Below are 27,515 nucleotides of genomic sequence, written 5' to 3' on the forward strand. Positions count from 1 at the left end.
TTGTAGGATATCTATCCATCTAAATGCCTGGCACTGTCAATAGAATTTTTCTGCAATGATGGAAGTGTTCTCTATGTGCATTCTCTAATGTGATAACTGTTAACTACTTTAAGTATGACCACTGTGACTGAGGAACTGAATTTTAAATTTTATTTAATTAAAATTTAAATAGCCTCATGATCTAAACTGTCCTCTACCCATCCTTGCATTTTAATATGAATACATCTATAGTGGGAGTACTCTTCAGGCCATATGGTATGAAGCAGAAAATGCTTGACTAAAAATAATATAAAATTTAAGACATATAGAATATGCAAATAAATCAAAGGAGAGACAAAGATGAAGAGCATGGAGATAAAAAAGATCAAAGAGGCAGAGGACTGCAAACTCTAGGCAAGAGAAAGCAGAGAGGTGATTTAATATAGATTTGAGTTTGGGGTGTTCTTTGTATGATCTTCATGTAATTATACAACTTTAACGTTTTAATACATATTCATTGTAGAAAGTTTAAAAACTATAGAAAAGTATAAAGAGGAAAATGAAATATCCCCATAATCCCCAAACCCAGAAATACATTATATCCATATTTGGGAACATACCAAATTGCTATTTCTGAAGGTTAAAAAAACAGTTATGTCTTAAATTTCATATGATTCAACCTAGCATATATAGTACATGTATCATTAGTATCCTAATTTTTACTTTACAGATTTTGAGCATTCTTCTGTGAAATTATAAATTACTCAAGCTATTTATAGCTATTTCAAGATTGTCTAACATCCCTTTCTGTTGGACATTTAGATTGTTTGCAGTTTGGGACCGCAATAAAAAGTGCTTGAAACTCCTTGTCCTCAAATATTTGTCCTCAGTTTTCCTCAGTTCCTCAGGACAGACATCCAGAAGGGGAATTACTAGGTCATTGGTTATTATTCATGATTCATATTGCCAAATTGCTTTCTGGAAAGGTTGCACTAGCAGAACTATGGGCAGGGAGGGCTAACACTGGACTCTTGCCAGCATTGAGGATTATTGCCTTTTCAAAATCTTTGCAGATTTAATGGATTTTAAAACATCTCGTTTGGTTTGCATTTCCTTGATTACTAATTAGGCTGACTGCTTTTTCTTATGTTTGTTAGCCATTTCTCCTTCTTTTTTGAAATGTCTATTTATATTCTTTTGCCCGTTTTTCAAATAGGGAATAGTATTAATCCTTTCTCTGTTAGATTTGTTGTAAATATGTTCCCCAGCTTGTCATTTACATTCTAAATCTTGTTTATACTCTGATGTATGGTGTAAAATTTTCCATAGACAAAATCATCAATATTTTCCTTTCTGATTTATTTGAATGTTTTTATGCCCAGAGAACTCTTTTCTCATTCAGGGATCAGTCAAATTTACTCACCCATGTTTCCTCTTAAAGTACTTTTTATATGTCATTTTTAAGATTTGTGCTTCTAATCTGTCTAAAATTTATTTTGGTGTCTGGTATGAAGTTGTGAGGATTAACCTATTTTCCCCCAAATAGTCCACTTTTCCAGGGCCATTTTTGAATAATTTGTCTTTTTCTCATCACTTTAGTTTCTTTCCTTATCATATATTAAGTTCTTAAATATGCCAGATCTGTATTAAGTCTATGAATCAGGCTCCATTAATTTGTATGTCAATTCTTATGTCTGTCCCACCTTTTAAAAATGTAGTTTTAAAAAGTATATTTTAATATCTAGGAGGGCAAGCCAAACCCATTATTCATCTTTTTTTCTCAAAAAATGTTTAATTACTTTCATCCATTTATTCCTCCAAATGGAAGTCTAGTTGAAAACCCCTTTGGCACATAATAGGTACTTAGAGATTCGTTCAACAGATACCTGCTATAATATTTAGCTTTTTAAATCCAAAAACATGTTGATTTTATTTGCATTTAATTTCACTTGAATCTTCTTTAATGTCTTGCATTCCTGAGATAAACTCTATTTGCATGCATGGCAAATCTTTGAATGACATTTAACGAAAAATTAATTTTCTTTTTACAGCTTATTTGGACATTGTTCTTTTAGTTGTAAGACAGCTTTATCTGTGATGAATGGAGGCCATTTTTTTATTTGTCATGGAATCACATCATAGAGTGAACAGCTGTAGAACATGGTTACCCTGAACTTTAAATAAGTTCAATTTTAAAATGCTGTTTGCAGATGGTATCATGACCACAACCTAATTATTAAACTTTCTAAGTGCATGAATATTATACAAAGATCCTATATATGAAAGATTAATACACAAAGGAGGGAATTTGCTCTTCTTGAATTATTTCAAAAATAAATAAAATTGGGCCGCAAAAAACATTAAAGAAGCATTAAAATTAACAATATCAGCCATGATCCCATTTTCCAGAGAAAACCACTCTGTACATGTATATATGTAGTTTTTATGGATAGACACACACCAGTATATTACAACTGGGATAAGTTTGTATATGCTGTTTTATAACCCATTTTTCCTACTTAACAATAGACTGTGAAATTTCCCATGGCTTTAATACTCTTGTACAGTGACATATTTAATGGCTCTATGTAGTGGATATTCCATTGGTTACTTTACCAATCCTTTGATTGAACATTTAGCTTTTGTGTTTTTTTCAATAGTATAAAGTCATAATAAGCATCTATACACCCCACCTTAACATTCTTCCAGTCTTTAGCATGTAATTTGTGTACATGTGCATATTCATCCCTGGACAAGACAAACTCATGGCTCCCTGGTCATGGCAAGGGCTCGCCTTCTAAAAGGAGCTGGAAAAGAACAAAGAGGACCAGGTTTCCCAGCCTCCTAGAGGTATTCTGCTCAGATTACTGGAAAGAATTCAAAGTGTTAGAGAATTGATGAAGAAAATAGTTCCAGAGAACATGGAATAGAGACTTTTAGCATCTTGGATCATTTATTCTACTTAGCAGGTGGATTTGAAGGTCTGGCTCACCTGGGTTTGTATTTGCCACTCCCCTGTACTTCCACACCCAGCTCTGCAACCTCTAGCTTTTCTTCCTCTGTGAACTCCCCATTCGTGATGGCCTGACAGCTCAAGGCCAACCAATCATGGATTCTCTTTGGGCCTCTTACTCTTTTTCCCTGCAGGCAGCTGGGATTCCTTATGGGGCTCTGAAGGTTTCACCTGTGGGTAGATATTAGGCCTGCTTCATCTTAGACACTGACCCTGCCGTTGGCATGCATTTGTGGTAGAGGCACTTCTCAGAAATGCCACCTGGGGGGCACCTGGGTGGCTCAGATGGTTAAGTGTCTGCCGTCGGCTCAGGTCATGATCCTGGGGTCCTGGGATCGAGTCCCGCATCGGGCTCCCTGCTCAGTGGGGAGCCTGCTTCTCCCTCTGCTTCTCTCTCTCTCTCTGTCTCTCATGAATAAATAAATAAAATCTTTAAAAAAAATGCCACCTGGACCCATATACTTTTGTCTGGAGCCCAGCCTCATAAAGACAGTGGAGGAGAGGTGCTGGAGGAGAAAGAATAAGTTTGGCCAGCTATAGGCTCCAACACATAGAAATCAGAGTGGGGTGCCCATGACCATAGCCCTCTGGACATAAATGAAAGGGGTAAGTACTCGTTGAACTCAATCAGCAGCTGGTCTTCTTTTGAGCACAGGAGAGTTTCCTTTGCATCTGAGGAAACTGGCTAGGGGAGCAGGAGTGGTTGGAGTGCTTGCCAAACAGCTCAGATTGGGTAGGGGTGAGAAAAAAATAAAAATTCAGAGGAAGCACACAGATGAGTGTGACCATCATGGCTTACAAATATGTAGTGGGAAGGTGAGGAGGCATTTTTCAGCTGCCATTTTCTGAATTTACTTTATTCAACTTGTGCACTCACCATTTGTTTATTGACATAATCAACACTTATAAATACACTTATGCTATGTACTAAGCCACATGTTAAGTCTTCCAACATGAACAGGGAAGAAGGAAGGAGTGTTATGTTTACTTAGCCGTGAGTTAGGTGTCTGGTCCCTTCATAAAGATTTTGTCTTTTATTTATCACCACAGCCTGTGAAGTAGGGTTTTTTTCCCCATTTTTTCCCCTTATCTCTGATGAGGAAACAGAGACCCAGGGAGGTTAAGTAAGTTATCCAAGGGCACATAGCTAATGAGACCTGGTATTGGGAGTCAAACTTATTTCTTTCTGAATGCAGAGCCTGGGCTTTACTCAGGGCTGTGAGCTGCCTCTCGGGATGTGCCTGCCATGGGAGAGCTTACCCTCTCATGCAAAAAATGGCTTGTTGAGCAAATAGTGGCCAGGCATCTCTGCTGGGGCTCCCTACCTTGGAACACTTGAGAACCCCCTTCTTCTCCCACCATGATCCAGCCTCCAAGAGATCTTGTTAAGCAAGTTTGTAGTCCCCCTCTGGTGGCTCTAACTTTTACCAACACCCCTCACGGATCCAGGAAGGGACTTGGGTCAAGTTGTTATCCCTCTACTAGCAGGGGTTAGAGGCCAGGGAATCTTCTATTAGGAAGGCTTCCAGGAAAGACACTGCCTAGGCATCTGTAAAACTCCTTTCATATTTAATTTCACTTCTTCTGGCTCTCAGTAACCATAGTGAGAGTACCACCTCTGACTAAACTTATCCTTAGAACATGGGGTCCTGCACACAGGCTTCATCTCCTACCATTTGCCTCAGCTTCCTTATATTCAAGCTAAGGAATCTAAATCATGTCTTTTCAGTTAATTTTTCTGCCAGCCCAAGCACAGGGTTCCATCTAATCCATGAGTGTTAGAAAGCGGACCATGAGTAAGGCAGATGCTGGATGATAGGATGCAGTGGTTAGAATTCAAGAGATTGTAAGGTCTCTTTTTGACCTTGCTTTAGACAAATGGTTCTCAGCCACTTAGGGAGCCATTGACCCCTTTTGAAAATCTGGTGAAAACTGGAATTACACAGATTCTTTTCTTGGAAAAATGGGTACTCATGGACATATATGCAATAATTTGCATGCAGTTTCATGAGGTTTATGGCCCTCCCCAACCACACACATTTTTGAGGCAGGGTTAGGAAGGTTGCTTTGGTTTACTAGTAAACCAAAGCACCTAGATGCTGCTGGAATGTGTGGCTTAGTATGTCCTCTGGTAAGCGGAGTTGAGAATTACCTAGGCAACTCTTTGCAGGCAGTGTCTCCCCCCCCCCCACCAGCTTCTTGTTGTTTTCTATAATTCTGGAGAAGGATTCTAGCTTTGTGAAATATTTGGATTACTCTGGTTTCCTATGTAGCACTTGATATTGTTATGCTTCTTTCTAAAGAAATAGCAGGCATCACAATTCAGACTCTCTCAAAACTGGCCCTTTCCTAGCTTATGCTGGCTCCTGGTTATGCTAGGTTTACGGGGAGCACTTTGTTGCTTATCTCTGGCAAACATTAACTCATCTTTCTGTTATTCTGGAGAGGGTCTGGGTCATGGGAGAAAAAACACATGCCTTAGCTCTTCTCCCTGTTCCCCTAAACCCACCGGAGAGACCTTGGTTCTCACCACTATCCTGTCTGGTCTAGAACCTTGCTGAGGTTTCCATAACCCTTTGCCTCTTCTCTAGATACAGCTTTTTCAGTTTTTAGACAATGTCTTAGAGCTTGAGTTTTATTATCCCTTTGGTATTTTCTGAATATTTGTCTCTCACATGTACCTCTATCATTGCATTTCTTATATGATATTAAAATTACATGTTGATGTGCCTGATTCACCCCCTAGACTAAAAGTCCCTTAGAGTCAGGAATGCTACATTTTTTATCATTGTACCCATAGTGACTGGAACTCTGACTGAACATATATGTGTTCAATAAATATTTGTCGAACTGAATTGAGCAGTGTTTAAATACCCAAGGTAATAACCTAAGGAAAGATTTAAAATTTGCTTAAAACTCTAGGAATTTTTCCATGGCCAATCCATCTACCTCAGATATGACTAACCAGAAAAACGCAGTATTGGGATCCATAAGGAGTTTATGCTGCCTCATTTCCATAGGCTGTGTGTGTGTGTGTGTGTGTGTGTGTGTGTGTGTGTGTGTGTGTATGATGTGCTCAGACCTTTCTTGGCTACAGCAATTATTTAAAAACAGTACCAAAACAAGTCTTTTTATTCTCTCCAATAATCTCTCCATGTTTATGTCCCTTCAACACTTCTTCATATTTGTTTATTTCCCTGCTATATCTTAATGTCTCTTTCATCTCTGCCTCTTTCCCATTCGGTTCATATATCCTAGGACAGCCTGCATAGCAGTCACTCTGAGCAGCATCTATACAACTAGCTCAGGACCAAGGACAGCAGCATACCTGGCCTTGAAGTGGGAGGAGGTGCTTTAGTTTGCTGAAGTTTATTCAATAATATGACCTCCGGGTGTGGTTTTCTCACCTGTCAGGCTGCACTTGCAATTCTGTAATCCTGGTTATTATTTGGCCCTAGGTGTTCCATGCAGTGGACCTGTGTCCAGTCTGTGTCCACTCTGTCCCTGTGGCATTGCTTCCACTGATGGGTAATAAGACTAGGGCAAGAATGGCACAGCTAAGGAGTCAGAAAGTGTGGAGGTAGGAGTGGAAAGAAGCTCTGGGCTGGGGTGAGAAGGACTGCTTTAGGAGCTGCCTATGAGGGGCTCCTGCTCTGAGCTCTGCAGTCAGTTTTGCTGCTTTACTGCTACCTGCACCTGCATTTCCAGCTATGGGGAGCAGGGCCGAGTGTGGGGGTTAGGGGGGAGGTACAGCAACAGTTCATGTTTGCATACCTGCTATTCCACAGTGACAGAGGCCAAAGCTGGATTTTCAAATCAACAATTTCAACTTTAACCTAAAGTCATGTCCTGATTAAATTAAAATTAATTAAAATTCAAATATGTACACTGGGGAAGAGGGAGGGGGACTGAGAGGGAGGGTCCCAAGGACTGAGCCTTTTATATATCTGAACCACAGCACACACCTTCTGCCTCCACCTCTGAGTATCTCTGCAATGCTCTCTAAATATATAAGCAAATATACTGCTAATATTCAACAGTTGATTCATATTCATCACTGACTAATTCATCACTGGCTAATGTTCTGTGTTACTTTGAGGACCCATGCAAGAGTAATACTCAGTGTAACGAAAAGACAATAAATCTACCACCATCACCACCATCCATGAGGTATGAGCGCTTTAAATAACCTAGTCAGCAAAGAATCAGTTTTTTAAAAAGTGATGGGCAGATATAATCACTTCTGAAGTGGCCATTTTATTATGTTTAGAGAACACTGAATGTTGTCAAGTTTTCTGGGGAAGGAGGGAGCGAGGGAGGGTGAGTGAGTGAGCCCGTGTGTGTTGCAGCTGAGGTCTCAACTCAGCTAATATCAAATCTTGTGAAGAATAAACAGAAACGGTTTGCTCATTAGCTGGGCTTAGAGAGGTGTTACCCACATGTTTAAAGTGCTAATTATTAGTGATCTTTAATGCAGCTAATTTAGCAATGGTGTTACAAATTTCTGCCCTTTAAAAGTAGCCCATTAGCCAGGACTTTATAGCTAATATTGACTTTAGAAAGTTAATATTGAAATTGGCCACAGTTAGAGTTCATGTGGAAGCCTGAGAGAGAGAAAGTTGAAGATGGGTGTAGAAATAGGCAGGGAGAAGGTTGGGGGGAGGGAGAGACACAGCAGCCAGTGGGCACTGTTGGTGTGGAGGGCACTGTAGCACTGTGGGTGAATGAGAATCTGTCTTGGGTTGCTCCTCAGCTGTGTGCTGGGCACTGGAGGGACAGAGAGAAGCATCTAGCCCCGCCCTCCGGAGCTTAGGGTCTCCAAAGGGATCCAGATGGAGGAGCGGAGATGGCACAAGAGTGAAGAGCCTGCCAAGTGACCTGCAGAGAAGGAGGAACCAGCCCAGCCTGGGCAGGGGAGGAGGCACCGGGAGAGACACCCTGGATAAGATACACGGCTCACTAGAGTGCAGGGCAGGAAATGGACGTTGTGGGGAGTGATGGACATGTGTGTGTCAGACTTCAGAGGAAGGTAGACATTGCTTCTACCTGGTGGAATGACTGCTTAGTCTGGCCCCTGTCGTCTCAAGTCCCTGACTGCTACGTCCTGTTGCATGAGACCTAATCAGTTGGCTTGGAAAACCTCAGTATTTAGCATTTGCACAAAGAGGAGCCTGCATTTTTGTTTCCCCCCCCTCCCTTTTTATGTTGAAATCATGTTAGCTGAGGCTTGTGAATGTCCTTCTCTTATAAGTACCAGGGAGGAGCTGAGCTCTGCTACACTGTCCCTCCGCCCCTAGGAGAGAAGGAGGATGCTGCTGATGCTGGTTTGACACTTGCAGGTGTCAGTGGTAAGGGACGGTGGCTTCCAGCAGCCGGCCTCACTGTGGGCGGATGGATCCTCAGGTGGGGGAGAGGCAGGCGGATCTCCGCACCGTGCTGTGTGTTCTGTTGCTGACACAAAGCTGCCCAGTCTCCTCTGCCAGATTTATTCCTTCCTGTCAGCGCACACTTCCTGCCTCAGTGGTAGCTGTTTTAACTAGAGCTCCAAGGAACATATTTATAGTCGGTGGAGGAGTTTTCCAACAGCCAGTTTCCTCAATAGTTCATGAGCATCTGTAAAGAGGAGACAAGACATTCACCTCCATCTGCGTGCATGCGTGTGTGCATGTGTGCATGTGTGTGTCTTTCTCAACAGCTCTTTCTCTCTCGCTCTTACCCATTTTCTCTCATTCTTGCCACCTCTCTCCTTGTCTTGTATTATTATTATAGGAAAGAGGTGAAGGAGAGAAAGGACAGTGAAGGGAATGAAGATCATCGCCTCTACCCACCAATGACTTCCTTCCCAACCCCAGCTGTACGAACAGTGTCTTCCCCCAGGGCTTTGCCCATCTAGTCCCTACACAGAAGGGACCATGTCCTTAAGTCTCTTTCCTCTATGATTCAGTTCCATATTGCATCTTCATGGGGTCTTACTCAAACTCCCCGCCTCCTACTGGCCTGGAAGCTCCCAGCAGATACCTCACAGACAAGCATTTTTCCTGCTTCTCTTGGAACTTCGGGAGAAGATAAAAAGAGACAAAGTTCCAGTGCCCCCTGCCCTCATATTGTAGCACCCACCTCAGCAAGGGTCATGTGTCCCATCCTCCCCCAGCTCCTGAGCCAGTAGAATGTGACATGCAGTTTGCAGCCTTCCTTTTGGACCAGCCAGGTTCCACCCAGCTCTGGCCTGTACTGCAGCACAGTCCCAGCTGTCTGCGCTTCTGAAGGCACTTGCAGCCACATCTGTGCTGATGCCTTCCCAGGAGCCTGCCCTATTGAGATATCAGGTTCAAAGTATAATCACCGTGGACTCCATGCTCTCCTTTCCATCTCTCCCTAACCCTGCTTTACTGTTTAGCCAGTTCGCTCTCTCCATCTCTGGCACGTGCCCTGCTTGCCCCTTCTTCTTTGCCTTGGCTTGTGCCGCTTGCCACCAGGACACCATTCTGTGGCCCTACCCTTACTCGAATCCTGGTTCAAAGACCACCTCCTTGGGGGAGCTGTCCCAGTAAATTGCTTCTTACTCACCACTCTTACTCTGTCTTCTTAGGATCTGTGCCTGCTCGGTTTCAGTCCAGTATTTCTGGACTCTCTTTTGCATGATAGGCACTGTGCTAAGTGCTGGGGTAGGGCAAAGAGTAAGACATGGTCCCCACCCTCAGGGCGTCGGAATCCATTAATGGTGAGTAGAATGAAAACACAGACATGACTTTCAGGAGAGAGAGAGTACAAGGTGCAGTCAGGGATGGCTCCGCTGGACAAGAAGGTCAGGGAAACTGCACAGAAGAAATGATGGATTTGAGAGAGATTAAAGAGCTGGAATCAGCAGAACCAACCAACTGAACTGATATTTGGGGCGTAAGAGTGGGAGGAGTCTAGGAGGCCTCCCATGTTTCTCTTTAGGTAAGTTAGTAGGTGACAGCACCAATAATCAGGATATAAGGGATATAGGACAGCCAGGCTGGGGAAGGGCGGGAGGGTCTTCATCAGAACCTCAGAATTGGAAGTTGTTTTTCGTAGAGTCTGGTAGCTTCCTGGTGTCAGGGGAAATGGGCACTAGGTATTTTATTGGGCTGAAAACTCTCAGAGGGAAGAAATTGTATCTCCCCTCCAAGGGAGATTATTGCCTGGGATGAGCACTGTATTCTCATTAGATGTGGAGCTCCCTAGGGTGGGAGCACCTCTCCTTCTTCTGTTTCTCATCCAGTATTGCCCAGTGTTCGGGGCTTTGTACCCATGGGTGGGAGTGCAGGTGCGATGAAGAGGTATAACCGACTGGCTCCCTGTCTTCCAGGGCCATCGCAGAGATGGTGTCTTGGTCTGTAAATGTATATATGATACTGAGAACAGTTAGAGAGGGTAGGGCTCTGAGGGCTGGAGTAGCGAGGAAGATTTGTTGTGAAATTAAAATATCTGATACATGAGAGAGTGTTTTAAGCTACCAAAATTCTGAGCAGTTTGGACAGGTGTTATTCATAACCACTCCGACACCCAAAAAACAAGATATGGTCCAGTCTCAGTGCCCTGGAGGGGAAACTGATCTATCTCTCCAACAGCCTTTTTACTCCAGAGCTGAATCTGGGTGATGGGTTCCAGGGTAGTGGCTGACTCTTTGGAATTGTTGGGCGGCGGTGAGGGGTCTTCCCATGGTGGAGGTGGGAGGGGTGGAGAAGAGCACTAGATCAGATGTGAGAGGTTCTATTTAGACTAGGCGAAAGGATGCTTTTATCTATCTCTGCCTCTAGGCAGCTCTGGAATAGAAAGACATACATTGGTGTATAGATCTTCCACAAGTGCACCATGCATAGGAATCACTGGAATTTCTTCTTAAAATGTAGGTTCTGATTCTGTAGGTCTGGGGTGGGGCCTAGATTTTGCATCTCTAGCAAGGTTCTAGCTGGTAGGTGAGGCTTGTTACTTTGCGTAGCAAGGCTTTAGGACTCACCTTTCCTTTGAGTTCCCTTGCATTCTGTACAGGTGATGTCCTGTCTCTGATAACAGCTCACTGTCCTATCTGCATACCTGTCTATCGCTGCCTGCAAGCCCCCTGGAGAGTGGAGTCCCTTGCTTATTTGTCTAAGTACCATCACACTTAACATAAGGCCTAGCACATAATAGGTGCTCAATGAAGAATTGATGGAAGAATGACTCTGGGAATAGGAAACAGTCCCTATTATGCCCAAACTAAAGCTCGACCTCATGATCTCTTGGAACTCTCAACTGTAAACCAGATGTCTCCTGTGCAGCAGATCAGCCAGTGATTCAGGGCCACTTTGATCAAGGCTTCCATGCTGGACACACAGGGGTGGAGTGGAAAGAGGAGGCAGAGACCTACCTGAGCAGTGGTCACACAGGGTCAGGCCCACTCGAGGCAATGAGATAATATTAAAATACTTACACAGTAACTTCTCAGTAAGTGCATGTTAAGGGGGTGTGACTGAGAACCAAAAGAAAATAAAGAGCAATCCATGGGCACCCTGACAGCTTCCACCTCTAAATGCTCAACACTTAGTTGCTTGTGTCTTCACTTGTTGAAATCTGCGCTGCTTTCTGGAGGAGGCTAGCATGGAGCACAAGACACACAGCTGCCCTGGGATACTCACTGCCATCCTGGAGCCAGGAAACAAAAGATGGAGGGCCTCTGATACCAGGGCCAGCCCCACTGTTGCCATGGGGTGGGAGTGGGGGGGCTGCAGAGGCTGGGAGCCAGGGTGAGGGAGCTGGGCACTTTCCCACATGGGGAAGGCTGGCTGGGAAAAGGTGAAGGGGAATGGGCAGCAGCAATGTAAGCATAACACATTTGGAGAGAAGAGGTGGCAAAGTGGGGCTTAGAGAAGTTCCATGCTGGAGATCCTGGGGAGGTGGTGGTGGTAATTTTTACTTCTCTAATAGATGCGGAGCATTTCAACTTTGCTAATTAACCGAACAGCAGGTTTGTAATTCTGACAGCAGCAGGACACAAATGGGGTGGGATTAGTGCTGAATGCCAGCAAAGCATGCCTTTGTCCTTAAGAGAAAGCAGGAAACTCACTTTGGGTCAGGTCCCTGAGGGTGCCCTCTGGTTCTTTTTTTTTTTTTTTCCTACACTAACTCCAAAAGGTCACAGGGGCTTTTATTTCTTCTCAGGCTTTCTTTAGAGCTAGCAAGGGACCTACTGTTTCAACTGTTTCTTTTAAAGGGGGAAGCTGATCTACAGTTGGTCTAGAGTTTGTAATGTAATAGTGCTATTATCAAATATACCTTGTTCAGAGATAGCAATTGCAGGTCAGGTCTGCCTGCCTCTTCCAAGGTATGTGTGCCTCACAGAAGTTCTTCCATCACTAGCCTTCCATTTCGGTAACTTGGGCTGTCCGCAAAATGGGTTGATGTGTCTTGGGCATCCTGATCCCTAAGCTGATTCCTGGAAAAGAATGCACTGGGAGGCCAGGGAAGAGTTGTTTTATCTTCCCAAAGCACACTGAACCTTGTTAGAGAGTTTGTTTCCAGTACTTTCTCTCAAAGCATATTGATCTGATAATCTGAGGATCTTAAAGGCCAATAAATATGAAGAAAAGGATTAAAAAGTCTTGGACTATCAGAGCTGAGTGGGACCCTGGAGATCATCTACGCAGATTACCAGCCCTTGGTGTGACAGATGAGGCCACTGACCTTGCGCATGTCACTTGAGAAAGGGTTACCATTTCATTCATTTCTTTATCCTTTCATCAAATATTTATTGAACATTTTCTATGAGGCTGCCCAGACATGTACCTGATAGTGAAAACATGTTGCTATTTCATTGGTCCTGTTTGAGTTAGTGTTCAATGGACTTCTTTATTATAGATCCCAACAGCTGGCTTCACAAGGGCCTGTGGGAATTGATACATAGAACCCTCAGCCAGTGCAAATAGGGTTTCTACTCAAGGTCGCTGACTTCTGAGCTGCTGGGCTAATTAGTTTAGCTCTACTTGGCTTTACATAATGCATATATTGTTGAAAAGTTGTTTGTAATTCAACTTTTGGCAAATGAAAAACTAATTCAAACCATTAAGGCAACTTTTATTTAAAAAGACCCTGGAGCAAATCCTTTTATAATGTGAAAAAATCTTGCTGTTGTTGGAAACAATTATCCCCTAGTTAAGGATTTTGTAAATCTAGACACTTTAGGTTTTCTTAGGATAGGCTCACAACCTGGGAGGTAGTTCAGCTGTGGTCTAAACCAGATGGGAGAAGACTCTGGCCTGAGAAGAGGAAGCCCTAGGAATCTTAGACTGGCCCAACCCAAGATACTGACATTTACTCCGGCCAATGGCCAATGGTTGCAAGCTGCAGGGACAAGCCACTGCCTCTCTCTCAGGCCCTGGAGTCTGGAGGGGAGAAGGAAGAGGTGGGGCATGATGAGTGGGGTGTGAAGGATGGAATTCAGAGCTCCTTCTTGCTCTCCTTCCACAGGTAGGAGCAATGAGAGGGTAGGATAGGGGACCTTTTGCTTCCATTATAACAAATTCCAAGCTCTTCCTTAATGTCTGGGGACTTCTTGGAATTAGAGCCATCTTGTATACTTTAAGGGAGGCGAGGGAGAGGAAGAGCAGTAGAAAAATAGAACAGGTGTTTTGGAGAAAAGAGGGTTATGTGATTCTTGTCAAATCTCAGTTTGGGCCTTGCTCCTTTTGAACTTGTAAATAATCTGGAAGCCGACAGGACTAAAGTTTAACTTTTCTTATTAAAATTTTTTTCCTATAGAAATTAAGCTGTATGTAGCAACAGAGGAGAGTGTTTTAAAACTGATGTATACAGAGATGTATTTCACATATGAAAACAGGCACTTTTAATGCAGAGGCATCATTTTACACAAACAACTCATGCATCAGCTAAAGATGATCCTTGTCTAGTTGGTGAAGCCGGATAGGACTCTTCCCTGCTAAGGAAGCCAAAACATTTTACTGCATGAATTTGAAAAAAAAAAAAAAAAAACCAACCCTATGTATCTATTTGTAAATTCTATAATAATTTATATGGATCCTAAGTGGTTTCTAGTAGTGAGATTTCATAGTTTTTCTGTGTTGGGATATAAGGTCAGAGTGTAACAATCTGTACAGACAATGCTTATAGTTAGAGCTTTTTTTTTTTTTGTCGTGTTATGTTTTTCTTCTTCTATTGCCCATGTTCTTCTCAAAGTGAGCCTTGTAGTGGATTATTCTGGCATTAGGTACTGTGGGCCAGCTTGTAAAGAGAAGCAACTGATGAATAATAGGGCTCACTGTTTTCATGTAGTGAAAAATGAAGAAGAAATAGGTGAAATGATCAGAGACACTTTGGGAATTTGTTTGGGGTTAGGATATAACCCCTGACCATGGCAAACTGGCATTCTGGAGACACATCTCTCCTCCTCTTTGGTTGAGTGTGCAGCTGGCTCATTTCCCTTCCCTAGGCCAGTGATCTTAACCTTGGGCTGTTGCCGGAATTCCCAGGCAAGTCTCTTGAAGCAGTCAGGGTTTAGAGGTTGAGACAGCCCTGAGCGGGGACCATCGTCCCAGTACATTTCTCTGCACATTGTCAGATTGGGACCACAAGGGAGTGAGCCAAGTGGAGAAAGGCACTAGAGCGGTTGCCTGTGGTCTCTGGTTCTGTTTCGCCGAGCTGACACAGAACCTCCTCTCTCCAGGCATCGGTGTGTGTGATGTCCCTAGTGGTGTTCCACAGCAGAGATTCCAGTTATGGCTCACAGAGCATGGGCTGGCTCTCCCTGAGAGTCTTTGTGGGGTGCTTGGGCTAAATGTAAGGGTACAGTGGGCTGGCCTGCTGTTTTGTGTGTGTGCATGCAGAGGCTTCTCTTCCCACATGCCTTGTACTCACACCGGGCTGGGTTGTCCTTTGAGGCTCTTGTTTCTCCAGGCACATCATTATTTTCCATTCTATGTGAGCCCCAGGCCTCTGCCTCCAACCCCCTAACAGGAAGTCAGCTGGACCCCAGAAGGGACTTTGCAGCTGAGAAGTGAAATTTAGGCAGAGAATGAGTTGCTGAAGAAGGGAGTGCATTTCCTTCCCAGGAGATTGTTGTGTCTCCCCACCTCCTGTCTGTTGTGGACTGGTGAGGGTGACATTGAGGGAGAGGAGGAAGAAGGGTTTTGCTTCAATTTTGCTTCCCACTTGGGGATATCGTGGTTTACTTTTACAGTTTGTACAATGAAAACTAAGAGTCACCGTGCCAGGTAGAGGAAAGGCAAAAACAATTATTTAGGGCATTGTGGTCCATCCTGATATTAATTAACCTGTTCCATTGATGTTCACTGAGTGCTTACTGTGTACCAGACACCATGCTAGGCAAAGAGGTACAAAAGTGGCTTTTAAAAAGCCCCATCATCAAGTTGCCCACAGCAGCAGGGCTGTGGCTGTTGCCCGCAAGGCGCGGAGCTTTGTATGTGTGGTGGGGGCAACTTGGATTGTCCTGTCCCCGGAAGAGACACCCCTGTGGCCTGGCATCATGTGGCAGTGTCCTTTATGTTGTGGACCTTCTCCTGTTCCATTGATTCCACTGGGCTGGGCTGTAGCACCTGAACAAGGCACAGCTTTCTGGCGCGTGATGGGGTTGGGCTGCTGAGGGATGTACCCAGGGATTCAGCCATCTGACCTCTTTCATCCCGATTCCTTCTGTTTTGTTGTCCCACAGGGTCTTTTCGGAATGATGGTTTGAAAGCTTCTGATGTCCTTCCCATCCTAAAGGAAAAAGTGGCCTTCGTGTCTGGTGAGTGTCTGTGAAACTTTGTTCTGTAGGGGACCTGGAAGAGTGTGTGCACACATGCATGTAGGCAATCGCTTCTTGGTGTGTGAGAGGGAAGTGGGCGTGGGGCGGCACTCGGCATGGCTGGCTGCATCCTTGCTCCAGAGGCAGGCAGACAGAGGAGAGAGAGCCCTGATCCCGGCTGGGTGGGATCTGAAGGACACTCTGAAGGACACTCACAACCACGGGTGTGTGCCCCTCACCTCACAGCCCCCACACATACACCTGACCTCACCACCCCTTCCCCGGCCGGTCAGGTCCCTCATGGGCCACTGAGGTCCTTATGGGAGATACTCCAGTTGGAGGAGTCTGTTTACCTCACACATTCCCAGAGGTTTTATTTGGGTTCATCTCTGAGCGGATCGTGGATAGGAGATGAAAATTTTTTCTGGCTCCTCTTTATCGCTCCTTCCTGGCAAAGGGAACTCAATTGAGTGTTTATATCTTATTTATTTATTTTTCTGAGTAATAAGTTCCAAATATGTATTTCTGGCTTTTCTCTCCAACCCATCTTGTGCATCTGGATCTTTTAATGTCTGATTCAGGGGCCAGCAAACTATAGCCCGTGAGCTGGCCACCTGTTTTCCTAAGTAAAATTTGATTGGAACACAGCCATGTGCATTTGTAGTATTCATGTCCTATTGCCGCTATAACAAGTTACCACAAATTTGGTAGCATACAGCAGCAGAAATGTATTCACTCATGGTTCTGGAGGCCAGAAATCCAAAAGCAGTTTACTGGTCTGAAACCACGGTGTCAGCAGGGCTGTGCTATTTCCAGAGGCTCTTAAGGGAGAACTTGCCTCTTGCAGCTTCCGGTGGCTGCTGGCATTCCTTGGTTTGTGGCCACATCACTCCCATTTCTGCCACTGTGGTCCCGTTGCCTTTCCCTCTCCTGTCTGCATCAGATCCCCCTCTGCCCCCCTCTAATGAGGATACCTGTAACTGCATTTAGGGTCTGCTCATATAACCCAGGATAATCTTCCCATCTCAGGATCCTTGAATAGTCACATCTGTAGACTCTTTTTTTTCCAAATAAGCTAACATTTATGGGTTCCAGGGATTAGGACCTGATATTTTGGGGGGGCCGCTATTCAGCCTGCTGCAGCAGAGTTGAGTAGTTTCCTCAGAGCCCAGATGGCCGTAAGTTTAAGATAATTACGCTCTGGACCTTTAAGAAGAGTTTGGTGGCCTGTGATGTAATTGAAGGCAAGCTACAGGGGCACCAGTGTCTCTGTGGCTGCCAGTTCGTGGGCTCCATCATAGGTCTCCATTATAGAATCGCCAGCAGGGGCCAGGGTGAGGGCAATGCCCCACCAAGGATCACATTTAAAGAAACACACCCAAGTGCTCGTGCCTTGTGGACTGAGCGTTTGTTTCTGGATGATCCTGATGGTCTACAAGGGGGTGGTGGTAGGATCACAGGGGAAGAGCGAGTACCGTCCCACAGTATATGGCTTTACTCCGGAGCTGCCGGCCTGGCTGATGGGCAACAGACCAAATGGAGAGAAGGGAGAGAGAGGAGGGGGTTGGGAAGGAGAAACCAAGCAGCAGGAGTCTCCTGCCTATCAAGAGGGAAGGTGAGAGACTGATGATTCAGAGTGTGGAGGTGGGAGGTGAGGGCAGAGTATGGGATGGGAGTATGTGAGGTTCTAAATGCACTCCTCGTTATTAGTATTAGTGGTAGTAGTAGTAGTGATACTAGGGTTTTGTTGTTGTTGCTGTGAGATGACATTGACTGAGAAGCTGCCTTTCCCCATTAGTGTTAGGTGCTTACATATGTTATCAGGTAGTGAACCCCTGTCACTGAAGATGCTGAAGCCCAGGCTGAACAGCCCCTTGGCAGGATCACATGGCAGCGATTTCAGTATGGGGAGAGGTATAGGTAAGGCAGCCTCCAGAGCCTTTGTACGCTGGGATCAGAGTGCTTGCTGAACATGTGGGGGGACTCTGTGTGAAGTCCTTGGGGCCACTGGGCAGTGCTCGGCCCCCAACTGCTGCTGCCCATAGCCTGGCTCCAGGATGTGGCCCACAGCCCTCTATTGTGTACTCTCTACTCCAAGTAGAGTCCAATCCAGTCTCTTCTTCTTCTTCTTTATGGCCCTGAGCCTCGGCTAACCTGATGTCCTTCCTGCCCCCTGGGTATCCCACTAATCCTCCCACGTTTCTCACGCCTGAACTTCCTCTACTGGCTGGGCTTTACTCACATTTTTTGCCAGCTTGATCCTCTCTTCTTCCTCCCAAGTCAGTTCCCACTTTGCCTCCTCTAGGAAGCCTTTCTGGCTTTAATGCAGAGCCTCCGAACACCATCCTGTTCTGCATCAGTTCAGGACATATGAGTGCACATGGGAACCCTTGTTTGATTGTTCACTTGGAGCCCTGAGGCCGGGCCCAGCGAGCCCTAGAAGAGACCTTCCCAACTACAGGGAATTGTCCTAAGGGAGCATACAGAATCAATATGCCAGGAAGACGGGCCAGCATGAGGCAGGTCGAAGTTTCCCAGAGCAGGAGCAAGGGGGCTGGGCGCGTACGGTTCACTCCCTTGTACTGATGTGGACTGAGCACCCTCGGGTATGTCTTATTCACCTGCACGGTGTCAGGAACTTTTGGGCTTAGGGAACGTTGTCTTTTCCGTGCCTGGAAAGGATGCTGAGGCTGCTAGGGAGATGGCTGGCTGCATCTAAAAAAAACAGAAACAAGAAACAAACCAATAAAGCCTCTTATATCCTGAGCTTTTAAAAGAAAAAACACAAGAATGAAACAAAACAAAGAAACCCAGAATTAAAGAATGCAGTGTTGCAGTAGCATTTCTTTCTGTGAAGGAAGGTGGTGAGCAGAGAAACAAACTGTTGGTGGTGCCCCCCCCCCCCCGTTAGTCCCCCCAGTTGTGGCCAGGGCAAAGGAAAGTGTGCTGCCATGGGAACGCACATTTGGAAGAATCCAGCGAGTGCAGCCCACAGGCTTCTGTGTGTGGGCGTGTGCACGTGTTTGCGTGACGGGCTCTGTGGCTGTGCCTCAGGGAGCCTCTGTTGTTCCAGCCTGGCCCTCCTGCTCTGCATTCACAGCCTGTGCGCCCCCTATCCCACCCTTGCCCTCTCTGGCTCCCTTTGAGTGCCTGCTCCTCCCACTCGCAGCACCCATTTGTGCCTCTTATGCAATCTGCTTGCAAGGGCTCATTTCACTTCTGTTACCTTTATGTGCACTCACGCCCTCGTTTCGGCCATGCCTGATGTCCCTCTCTGCCTCCTTATCTCCCACCAACAGCATTCTCTAGACAGCTGCCGTGGCACAGTCTCAGACCCTGGACCCATGTCTCTCAAAGCGTATTCCATAGAACAGCAGTCCTGCCAGATGAGCCTCAAAAAAGAAAAAGGGGTTCTACAATCCTAAGTTTGGGAAATGCATATTATAGCTGCCCCATGAAGATGTGCCATGTTCATTAAAGCACATGTCCGTTAAACACATGAAACTGTCTCCCAAACTACAGAGTAACCTCGTTCCCTTGAAAAAAATCATGTATATCCATTAACATCTCTCAGAACTATTGTTACGTGGACCAAACTTTTGGTATAATTCCATCAATGTATTTTTCTTGTTCTACTACCCCCAACTCTCTACCTTTCCCAGTTGCCCTAACTGGAGCCCCTTGAAAATTTTGAGCACCATTCCTCCTTTGGCTCCATCAGGGAAGCCTTAACTGCCCCTGCTTTTGGCTTTGCCTCTTCCCCAACCCTGTCCTGCCCTGCCTCTATGCCTTCTAGAACATCAGACCATCCCCTCCTCCTTCCTTTTTATCTCTGTCCTATAGCTCCTGCCACCAAAGCCTTGCACACATGGGCCCACAGCAGGAACGTAATGAGTAAAGGAATGACTCTTGAGGACCCTGCCAGCATCTGTATTGCCTTTTCAAAACTTGGCTACTTTTGTCTTGAACCCTCTCAGATCCACCTCTGTAATACACACTGACTTCAGCAAGGGGTTCTCATTCTTCATCTCTGCTTATCACCCTCTCCAATTTCAGCATCCATGTCAATTATCCATCAAATCCTACACCTTCATGGCTGCTCAGCCTTCTTGGTACCAAAGTTTTCTACCTCCTTACCTTGGCCATGCATATCCAAGACCTTAACTTTGATATGTGTGTCTGTGGCCTCAGTCTCTTACCTTTGACCCTTTCTGATGTTCCCCTATAAATTGGGAAAGGATGGCTATCAGATGAGCAAAACATCTGCTGTCCCCTCTTCCCTGGGGACTCATGATCCAGCAGCACATTTCCTACCTTCAGTGAGCCCTTTCCCCACTTATGCATGCACTAGCTTTATTCTGCCTCCACTCAAGTTAGAACCTAACATGGACACCATGGCTAGACCTTCCAACAGAGCTCTCACCATGCCCCAGTTCCCAGCTTCATCTCTTTGAGCCCACGTCATACACAGTCCTGGCGTTCATTCTCTGGGGATGCTGGCCAGTGATAGTCTGCTCCCCTTTCTCCCAGTACCTCAAGCCTATCCTGACTTGTTAGGTGGGCTAGTCTGTAATTTCACTTAAAGAACAAGGTCCCCCAGGCAGGCTGAATTCCTCCCTCTCCTTGATTTATCTGTTTCCTCCTTCCTCTTTGAGTTCTGTCAGCCTGCTTCAGAGAAGGGGTCAGGACCCCTCCCCTTGCACCCGCTCTGAGGCCTCTTTCTACCAGTTGTCCCACTCTTTCCAGCACAATGACACTCCTGCTCTATGCTCCTTCCTGCTCTGCTTCCTACATTCTTACATTCTTACAAGATCATCTCCTTTCTGAAAAACACCTGGCTCATCCTACTGCCCCCTCTCAAATCTTTATCCTTGCTTCCTGAAAGGGGGCTCCCGCACTGCCCCAGGCTTTCTCCCCTTCTTCCCCCTCATCTGCCATCCGGAATCTTCCCCAGAATATTTATGAAACTCTTCTTTCCAAGGGCCGAATTGGCTCTAGCTCAGGAAGTACAGTGCCAGCGGTCCTCCAGGCTCCTTAGTGAGCCTTTGCCAATCAGACCAGCCTTGGCTCCCCATGTTCTCATGGCTCTACTGTGTCTATGGAAGGTCAGGAATAAAGGCAGCAACTGCAGTTAAAACCATCCAAGAGTGAAAATCCTTAGGGTGGGTCAAGGCTAGAGAGGAAGGTTGAGGGTATGGGAGACGCTCCCAGCTTTTGGGAAACCTTCCATCTAATCCTTCTGCTTCCTTTACCTCATGTGGAAGGCAGTTGGGAAATGGGGATCATTTCCAAGGCAGACAAGTTGGGGGTGGCTATTCATACAAAGAGCCAGGCCTGTGGTATGGAAGATCTGGAGCTGGGGACTCGGGTCCAACTCTGTGGTATATCTACACAAATCTGCTCCGGTGTAGGGCTGGGGGTGGTGGTGGTACTGCTGAAACATTTTTTCGTCAGGGCAGATCTCTCCGTGGCCCTGATCTTGTTTGATCCTTTCCTCTATGCAGTCTTCTTATTTCCTCCTCAGGAGTATCCTGGAATGGTTTGGATTTTGTCTGTCGAGCCTCCCTTCTGTCTGTATGGCTTCTGGACCCCACAGTCAGAGGGAAACATTATTCATGAGCTCAGACTTGGGTGGGGACCCTGGGAGGCTCTGTCTGTCCTTGCGAGAGTTCCTTCTTCAGAGCCCTGAGCCTTAAGCTTCTTTTCCAGTATTGGGATGGCCGTACCAATGCTTCCTCCTTCTTGTATTTATCCGCCTGTGGTCCCCACCCTGGAGGATGTCGGGCAGCTGCCAGGGGTGTGTGCAGGGGTCTGTGATCAGGATGTAGAGGTTTTCTCTGTGCAATAACCAGTGACTGTAAGGACATACCTTAGCTTTGTCCCCTGTGACCCTCCTGAGAAACTTGGTCCTGCTTCCTAATAGTGCTCATTAAAGGATAAATTTTTAAATGATAGAATAAATAGTGAATAGAAAGTTTAGGAAAAAAGAGGAAAGAAAAAGCAACCATGTCAAATCCCAGCCTTCTAATAACAACAATGTTCATCATTTCACTATACTCCCTCCTGCTTTTATTTAATGTGATATTTAGAAAACATTTATAATCATAGTGTGTACATATGCATTTGCAGTGATTCAGACCTTGAGCATCCTTGTTCCTGATACAGATTCCTGTGCTCCTCCAGCAGGAGTGACAGGTGGCAACTTAGGCAGGCAGACAGGCAGGGGCGGATCTTTGGCTGTGCAGAGAACACTTAACATCTTTTCTATGAATCTAAACACCTCCCAGCAGTGATGTCCTGGATGGATGCTTTAAGGGTCTCTCTGCACGGTAGTCAGTTAATCCTGAGCCCTTCTATCTCACAGAGGTCTGCAAAGAGAAGTGAATTGAAGGTTAAATTTCCAAAGACCCGTTCAATAGCTTGTGTTCTCAAAAAGAGAACATCACCTTCATTATCATCTCGCATTTGTAGACAGCTTTACTTTTCAAAGTGCTTCCCCATTTGCCAGCTCCTCAGTCCTGGCGGCCACCCAGTAAAATGCTCATCAGTATTTTCATCTGCACTTGGCAGTGAGATATTAGAGAAGTCAAAAGACTTGCCCAAGGTCACACACGTGAACCACATCCAAACCCCATGCCCTTCACCTAACCAGTGACCGCGTTTCTCTGAGCGCCATATTTCTGCCTGTTTCCTCCAGCACTTAGATGGACTTTCAGCACACTCTCCGGCTGGTTTTCTTAACAGCCCTCCTCTTCCTCCCTGCAGGGGGCCGTGATAAGCGAGGGGGACCCATCCTGACTTTCCCAGCTCGCAGCAATCATGACAGAATAAGACAGGAAGACCTGCGGAAACTCGTGACCTATTTGGCCAGTGTGCCAAGGTAAGGTGGAGGGGAATGTCCTGCAGGGGAGGGAGTGGGGAGCTGGGCGGAGGCAAGTGAGTTGGAATGAGGCTCCATCCTGCCTGGGGCCCAGTTGTTTCTGCCCTTGAAGCGGATTCTATTTATTCCTGGAACATCACCCACAGTTCACCTTGTTCTCATCATTCCCATTGTTACTGCTGGGACCCACATGAATGGAGTGGGAGCCCTGGGCGGAGGTGAGAACAAGGGCAGGGGCCGGAGCAGGAGAGACTGTGGCCTGGGGAGGAGGGTGGGAAGTTGCTGTTTTCCTTAGGGAAGTGGAAAGTCTGGCTGATTCCACTCTGGCTTGTGCAATGGATTATTTTCAAAACCTCTGGCTTGTGAATGTGTTTATGGCTTTGGGGGTTTGGGGCGAATAACTGCACTTGTATCACACAGCTAGATGCAGCCCTCAGCTCGGTTGCCGTCACACATTTTCAGCAGGGTTAATATTGCCTCCAAGGGGGATGAAAATTGGTTGGCGGGGGGGCTAGTGAAAAGCTTGCTTTTTTTATGTATTAAGCACAGATACACATACTGTACCTAAAAAGGTGTGCAGTGTATTCATGGTATTAAAATTTCGTCGGTTGGGAGGTGCCTGTGTGGCTCAGTCAGTTTAGCATCTGACTCAGTTTCGGCTCAGGTCACAGGATCTCAGTGTCCTGGAATTGAGCCCCGCATTGGGCCCATGCTCAGTGGGGAGTCGGCTTCGGATTCTTTCTCTCTTTCTCTCTCTCTCTCCCCCTCTGCCCCTCTCCCTGCTCACATGCTCTCTCTCTAAAATAAATAAATAAAAATAATTTTTAGAAAAATGTCATTGGGTGGGGCAATTAAAGAAAAAAAGCATTAAAAAGCTCATTTAGGGCAGGGAATGATGATAATTTTAACAGGTTGAGAAACATTGGTTTCTGAGTGTTTCCAGGTACTGCTGGTCATGTTGGTGGTGGAGAGAGACATGTCAAGGCCATGGCCTGTATCTTCTAAGAAGGGTGAGGAGAGGACTTTGTAGACTCAGAGATCACAGCATGTGAGAGCTGAGAGAGCCCTGAAAAGCAGTCTTGGCAGCTACGTGTTGTGTTCTGCTTAGGAATCAGGGTCAGTGGGGATGAGAGCTGCTCACAAGACAGTGAGCAGGCAGTGGCTGGCCTACAACTCTGCCCTCCTGACTCCTGCCCCAGGACTCTCCCATCCTTGCCCTTGGCCAGAGAGATTTCTGTTCTCTGCCACTTAGTGGAGCTGGAGCCTGGCAAGTGTTTGTCATGGCAAATAAGAAGTGGTGCCTTCAGCTTTCAGTATCTCCTTCTGGTCTCTGTGCATTTTATAGGAGAATTAGTAAATTATAGAGAGGAGCTCCATATTCAGCCCCGCCTTAGCTGGGAGACCTTGGATAATTGTTGAAAGTGCTGATTATGGATGCCTGGGTGGCTCAGTTAAGCGTCTGCCTTTGACTCAGGTCATGATCCCGGGGTCCTGGGATTGAGCCCCGCATCGGGCTCCCTGCTCAGCAGGGAGTCTGCTTTTCCATCTGCCCTCCCCCGCTCCCTGCTTGTGTTCTCTCTCACTTGCTCTCTCTCTCTCAAATAAATAAATAAAATCTTTAAAAACAGAAAGTGCTGATTAGGTTCTTGAAGCAGGTGTCCAATGAGGCAAGCACTACATTTAAAAGTGCTACGAGGGAGACAAATGTAAAGGGATTGGTAGACAGTGATGGGCAAGTGGTACACGGGATTTAAGACAGTCATCTGGGGCTTGGGAGGATATTGACTAGAATAGGGAGCCTTGAAGAGCCCCCGCAGAAGGCTGTGCACAAACAGATGTCAAATAGTGTCTCTTTTTTTTTCCTTATGATATCTGCTGGGGGTCAGAAAAGAGATTAAAGGTCTTAAGTTCCAATGAAAGGGATTCAGGTTTATATCCAAAGAAGAACTTCTAAACTTTGAGGCAGGAGTCTTTGGGTGAAGAATAGAAGAGAATACTTTTTTTTTTTTTTCCTGGAGGTCTTTGTACAGAAGAAATATTCGCTTCTGTCTCAGAGGCAAGGAGATGGACTAAATCACCCATGATTGATGTAGGTAATTTAGCAATTTAGTTATCTAGGGGCTAAGCAGTTTTGAAAGTACCTTTCCCAAGTATACTACTAACAAGCATAAAACTAGGCATTTTCTAAAGCAATTTACAAGAGAAGTTTTCCTGGTGACCCATAATGAACTCTCAGTTCTTTTAGAGTCAGAAGAAATTGGGGTCCCAGGAGACATGAAGGGTACATTTTTTTTTCTTTCTGGTATGTTTATCACATCCCTGCAGCTAATGCACACTTACGTTCTAAAGAATAGACGGTAAAAGAATTAGAGGAACATTTTCCTTCATTCTGATTTGTTAAGCAAAGATGGAACAAAATAGATTGGCAGCAATTAAAAAGGAGGGGGTGAAGGGGAATGAAACCCACAAGGGCCTGAGAGGAAGGTCAGAGAAAAGAAGAAATAATACATTATCATTGAAGGAATGTACTGGATGCAAGTTCTCTGCTTCTTAGAGGGTGGTCCCAGGCATTGCATCCTGTGCCCCTGAGAGCAAAAAAAAAAAAAAAGGTTCTTCACAGGTTCTGGCCAGTGGGGGGCAAGTATCCTGTTGCCACCTTCAGTGGGAAGAATTGTCCTTGGAGACCTGCTGCCTCTGTCTCGAGAGTCTTTGTTTACCAGGAGTGTGAGCACTTGGCAGGTTGCAGAGTTTACCAACTAATCATGCCCACCCATTACTTCCTAATTCTGTTGGCCTCAAGTTTACACAAGACTACTATTGGAAACAAAATCTGGAACGGAATTGTTCCAAAGACAGTGAAGTCTGGGGAGAGAAACTGAAGAACTTTGCAGGTCAGATGGTGTTTGCCACTCTTCTGCTTAGCCATGGCTTTGGGAAAGAAGGGAAACTATGAAAATGAATAGCTAGATTAGGTTGATGATACTGATGAGAATAAATGATCTATTCTGGGTCCTGGCTTTAGGAGGCTAAAAGACAGGCTCCTGTCAGGGTGGAGTGTGCCCTATAGACTGGTATAATCATCTGTAGGTGATATTTGGCATTCATATATTCATGCATTTATTCATTCTTTCTTTATTTAACAAATATTTAGAGCCTCTACATGCCAAGTAGACTGAGCATTCATGGTGAGCAGGAACAGACATTTTGATAAAGTTAGGTAAAACTTGGGTATTTCCCTACCCAGTGCAAACCGGTAGCCATAAAAGGCAGTACACTGTATGACTGTGCTTGCTGGTAGCAGAAGAGATGAGCTGGCCTGCAGAAGACAGGCCAGTAAGGACCAGTAAGTGATGAAAGAAGATCCTGCAATCTAAGGAACCAGTCATTTTGAGGCCAATTCTGGCACCATTCTAGAATAGATGATCAAACAGATGGTTGTAAAAATTTAGAAATGAATGGGAAGAAATGGTCCCACTATCCTCTGTGAAAGCCAGGCCACTTCTGGACCACTGTATTCAACTCTGCAACACTGAATTCTGCCAGTCCATTTTAAGAATGACACTGAGCCCTTAGAATAATGTCAGGGGAGCAGCACATTGAGGGATCTATAAACTGTGTCTCTGCAGTTGAAGGACTGAAGGATGTTTTCTGGCAGGAATGAAAATGGAAGGAAAGTGGTTCCTGACTTCCGGTGTTAGGAGAGCTGCCCGAAAGGAGAGGGAGCAGGCATGGTTAGAGGTTGGGACTCGAATCTGCCCACGTGGGAGCTGTCCAGCAGTCTTGCTGCTGCCTTTGGAGAAAGTGGGCTTCCTGTCAGTGGAGACAGGGTGACCTTCTGTTAGGGAGGCTGTAGAAAGAATTCTTCCATTGGACTGGAGGCTGGATTGGATAATTTCTAAGAGGCTTTCTCATCCCGAATTTTGTGTTTCTATGATAGCGGGGAAAAACACGTCATAAAATCTAGGACCTCAAAACAGTATTATCACTCCCACCATAATACACTTCCTTTCTCAGGCTCCCTAAATAAGTTAGGGCCTGGAATTTCACTTCAGATGGTGTCTACATCTGAAATCCTAAGAGAACTGCTTTCCAGTCCCTTTGGACTCTGGGTGGGAATTTAGGGGCATCATCTGGGACCAAGGATCATCCTGGACTGTGACAGTTTGGAACAGTCCTAGTTACTCTTTTGGGATCCATCTTGACTTGAAGGAAACCCTTTCCAACTTCTCTTTTGTGTTCCTGATGGGTCTGAGCACCCATCTCCAGGCTCTTCTCCACAACTTTCTGTCATCTTCTTCTGAGGAATCACGGACTATCAGATTGGGAAAGAGGCCTGAAGAGTCTTCCAGTTCAACTTACTAATAACTCCATTTACTGAATTCAACAAATATTTACCGAGTGCCTACTATGGGCCAGGGTCCAGATAGGCATCTTGGTGGTCTGAGCCAGGGTCCGGATAGGCATCTTGATGGTCTGAGCCAGGGTCCGGATAGGCATCTTGGTGGGCTGAGCCAGGGTCAGGATAGGCATCTTGGTGGACTCTTGTGTTCTTTGCTGACCATCATCCATGCTATACTCAGCTAACTTTTTTTATTCTTCTGGTCTGCTATCTGCTTGCAGCTACTTGTACATGAAAGGAACAGAAAGGAAATACTCAGATACAATCAGCTGATGAATGTTCTTAGAAATTGAGAGGCAGGATAGAACATTTAGCCTGAGAGTAAATAATTGCCCAGGCAGAGCTCACAGTGTAGATAATCTACCCGCTGTGATTATTGAGAGTTGACCAAATGCTTGAAAAAGGAATTCCTAAGTAGCTAGTAAAAAAAAAAAAAATCCTGGGTTACTTTTGTTGCATTGAATTTCTCCTCTTCATCATC

The 27,515-nt window shown here is 45.5% G+C and overlaps 1 protein-coding gene across 22 annotated transcripts in view; it reads left to right on the forward strand.

Moving 5' to 3' along the window:
- The window catches only part of KALRN (kalirin RhoGEF kinase), a 647,217-nt gene that overhangs the window by 176,268 nt on the left and 443,434 nt on the right, over positions 1-27,515 (forward strand). For all 22 annotated transcript variants that reach the window (XM_073894515.1, XM_073894519.1, XM_073894546.1 and 19 more), the window contains exons 2-3: positions 15,681-15,755; positions 22,521-22,635. In XM_073894515.1, coding sequence (XP_073750616.1) covers positions 15,681-15,755; positions 22,521-22,635 — 190 coding nt within the window. The remainder of the gene's footprint in view (positions 1-15,680; positions 15,756-22,520; positions 22,636-27,515) is intronic.

This window comes from Callorhinus ursinus, unplaced genomic scaffold (assembly GCF_003265705.2).
Source record: "Callorhinus ursinus isolate GAN/ISIS: 27379988/994484 unplaced genomic scaffold, GSC_fseal_2.0 scaffold1, whole genome shotgun sequence".
Lineage (NCBI taxonomy): Eukaryota > Metazoa > Chordata > Mammalia > Carnivora > Otariidae > Callorhinus > Callorhinus ursinus.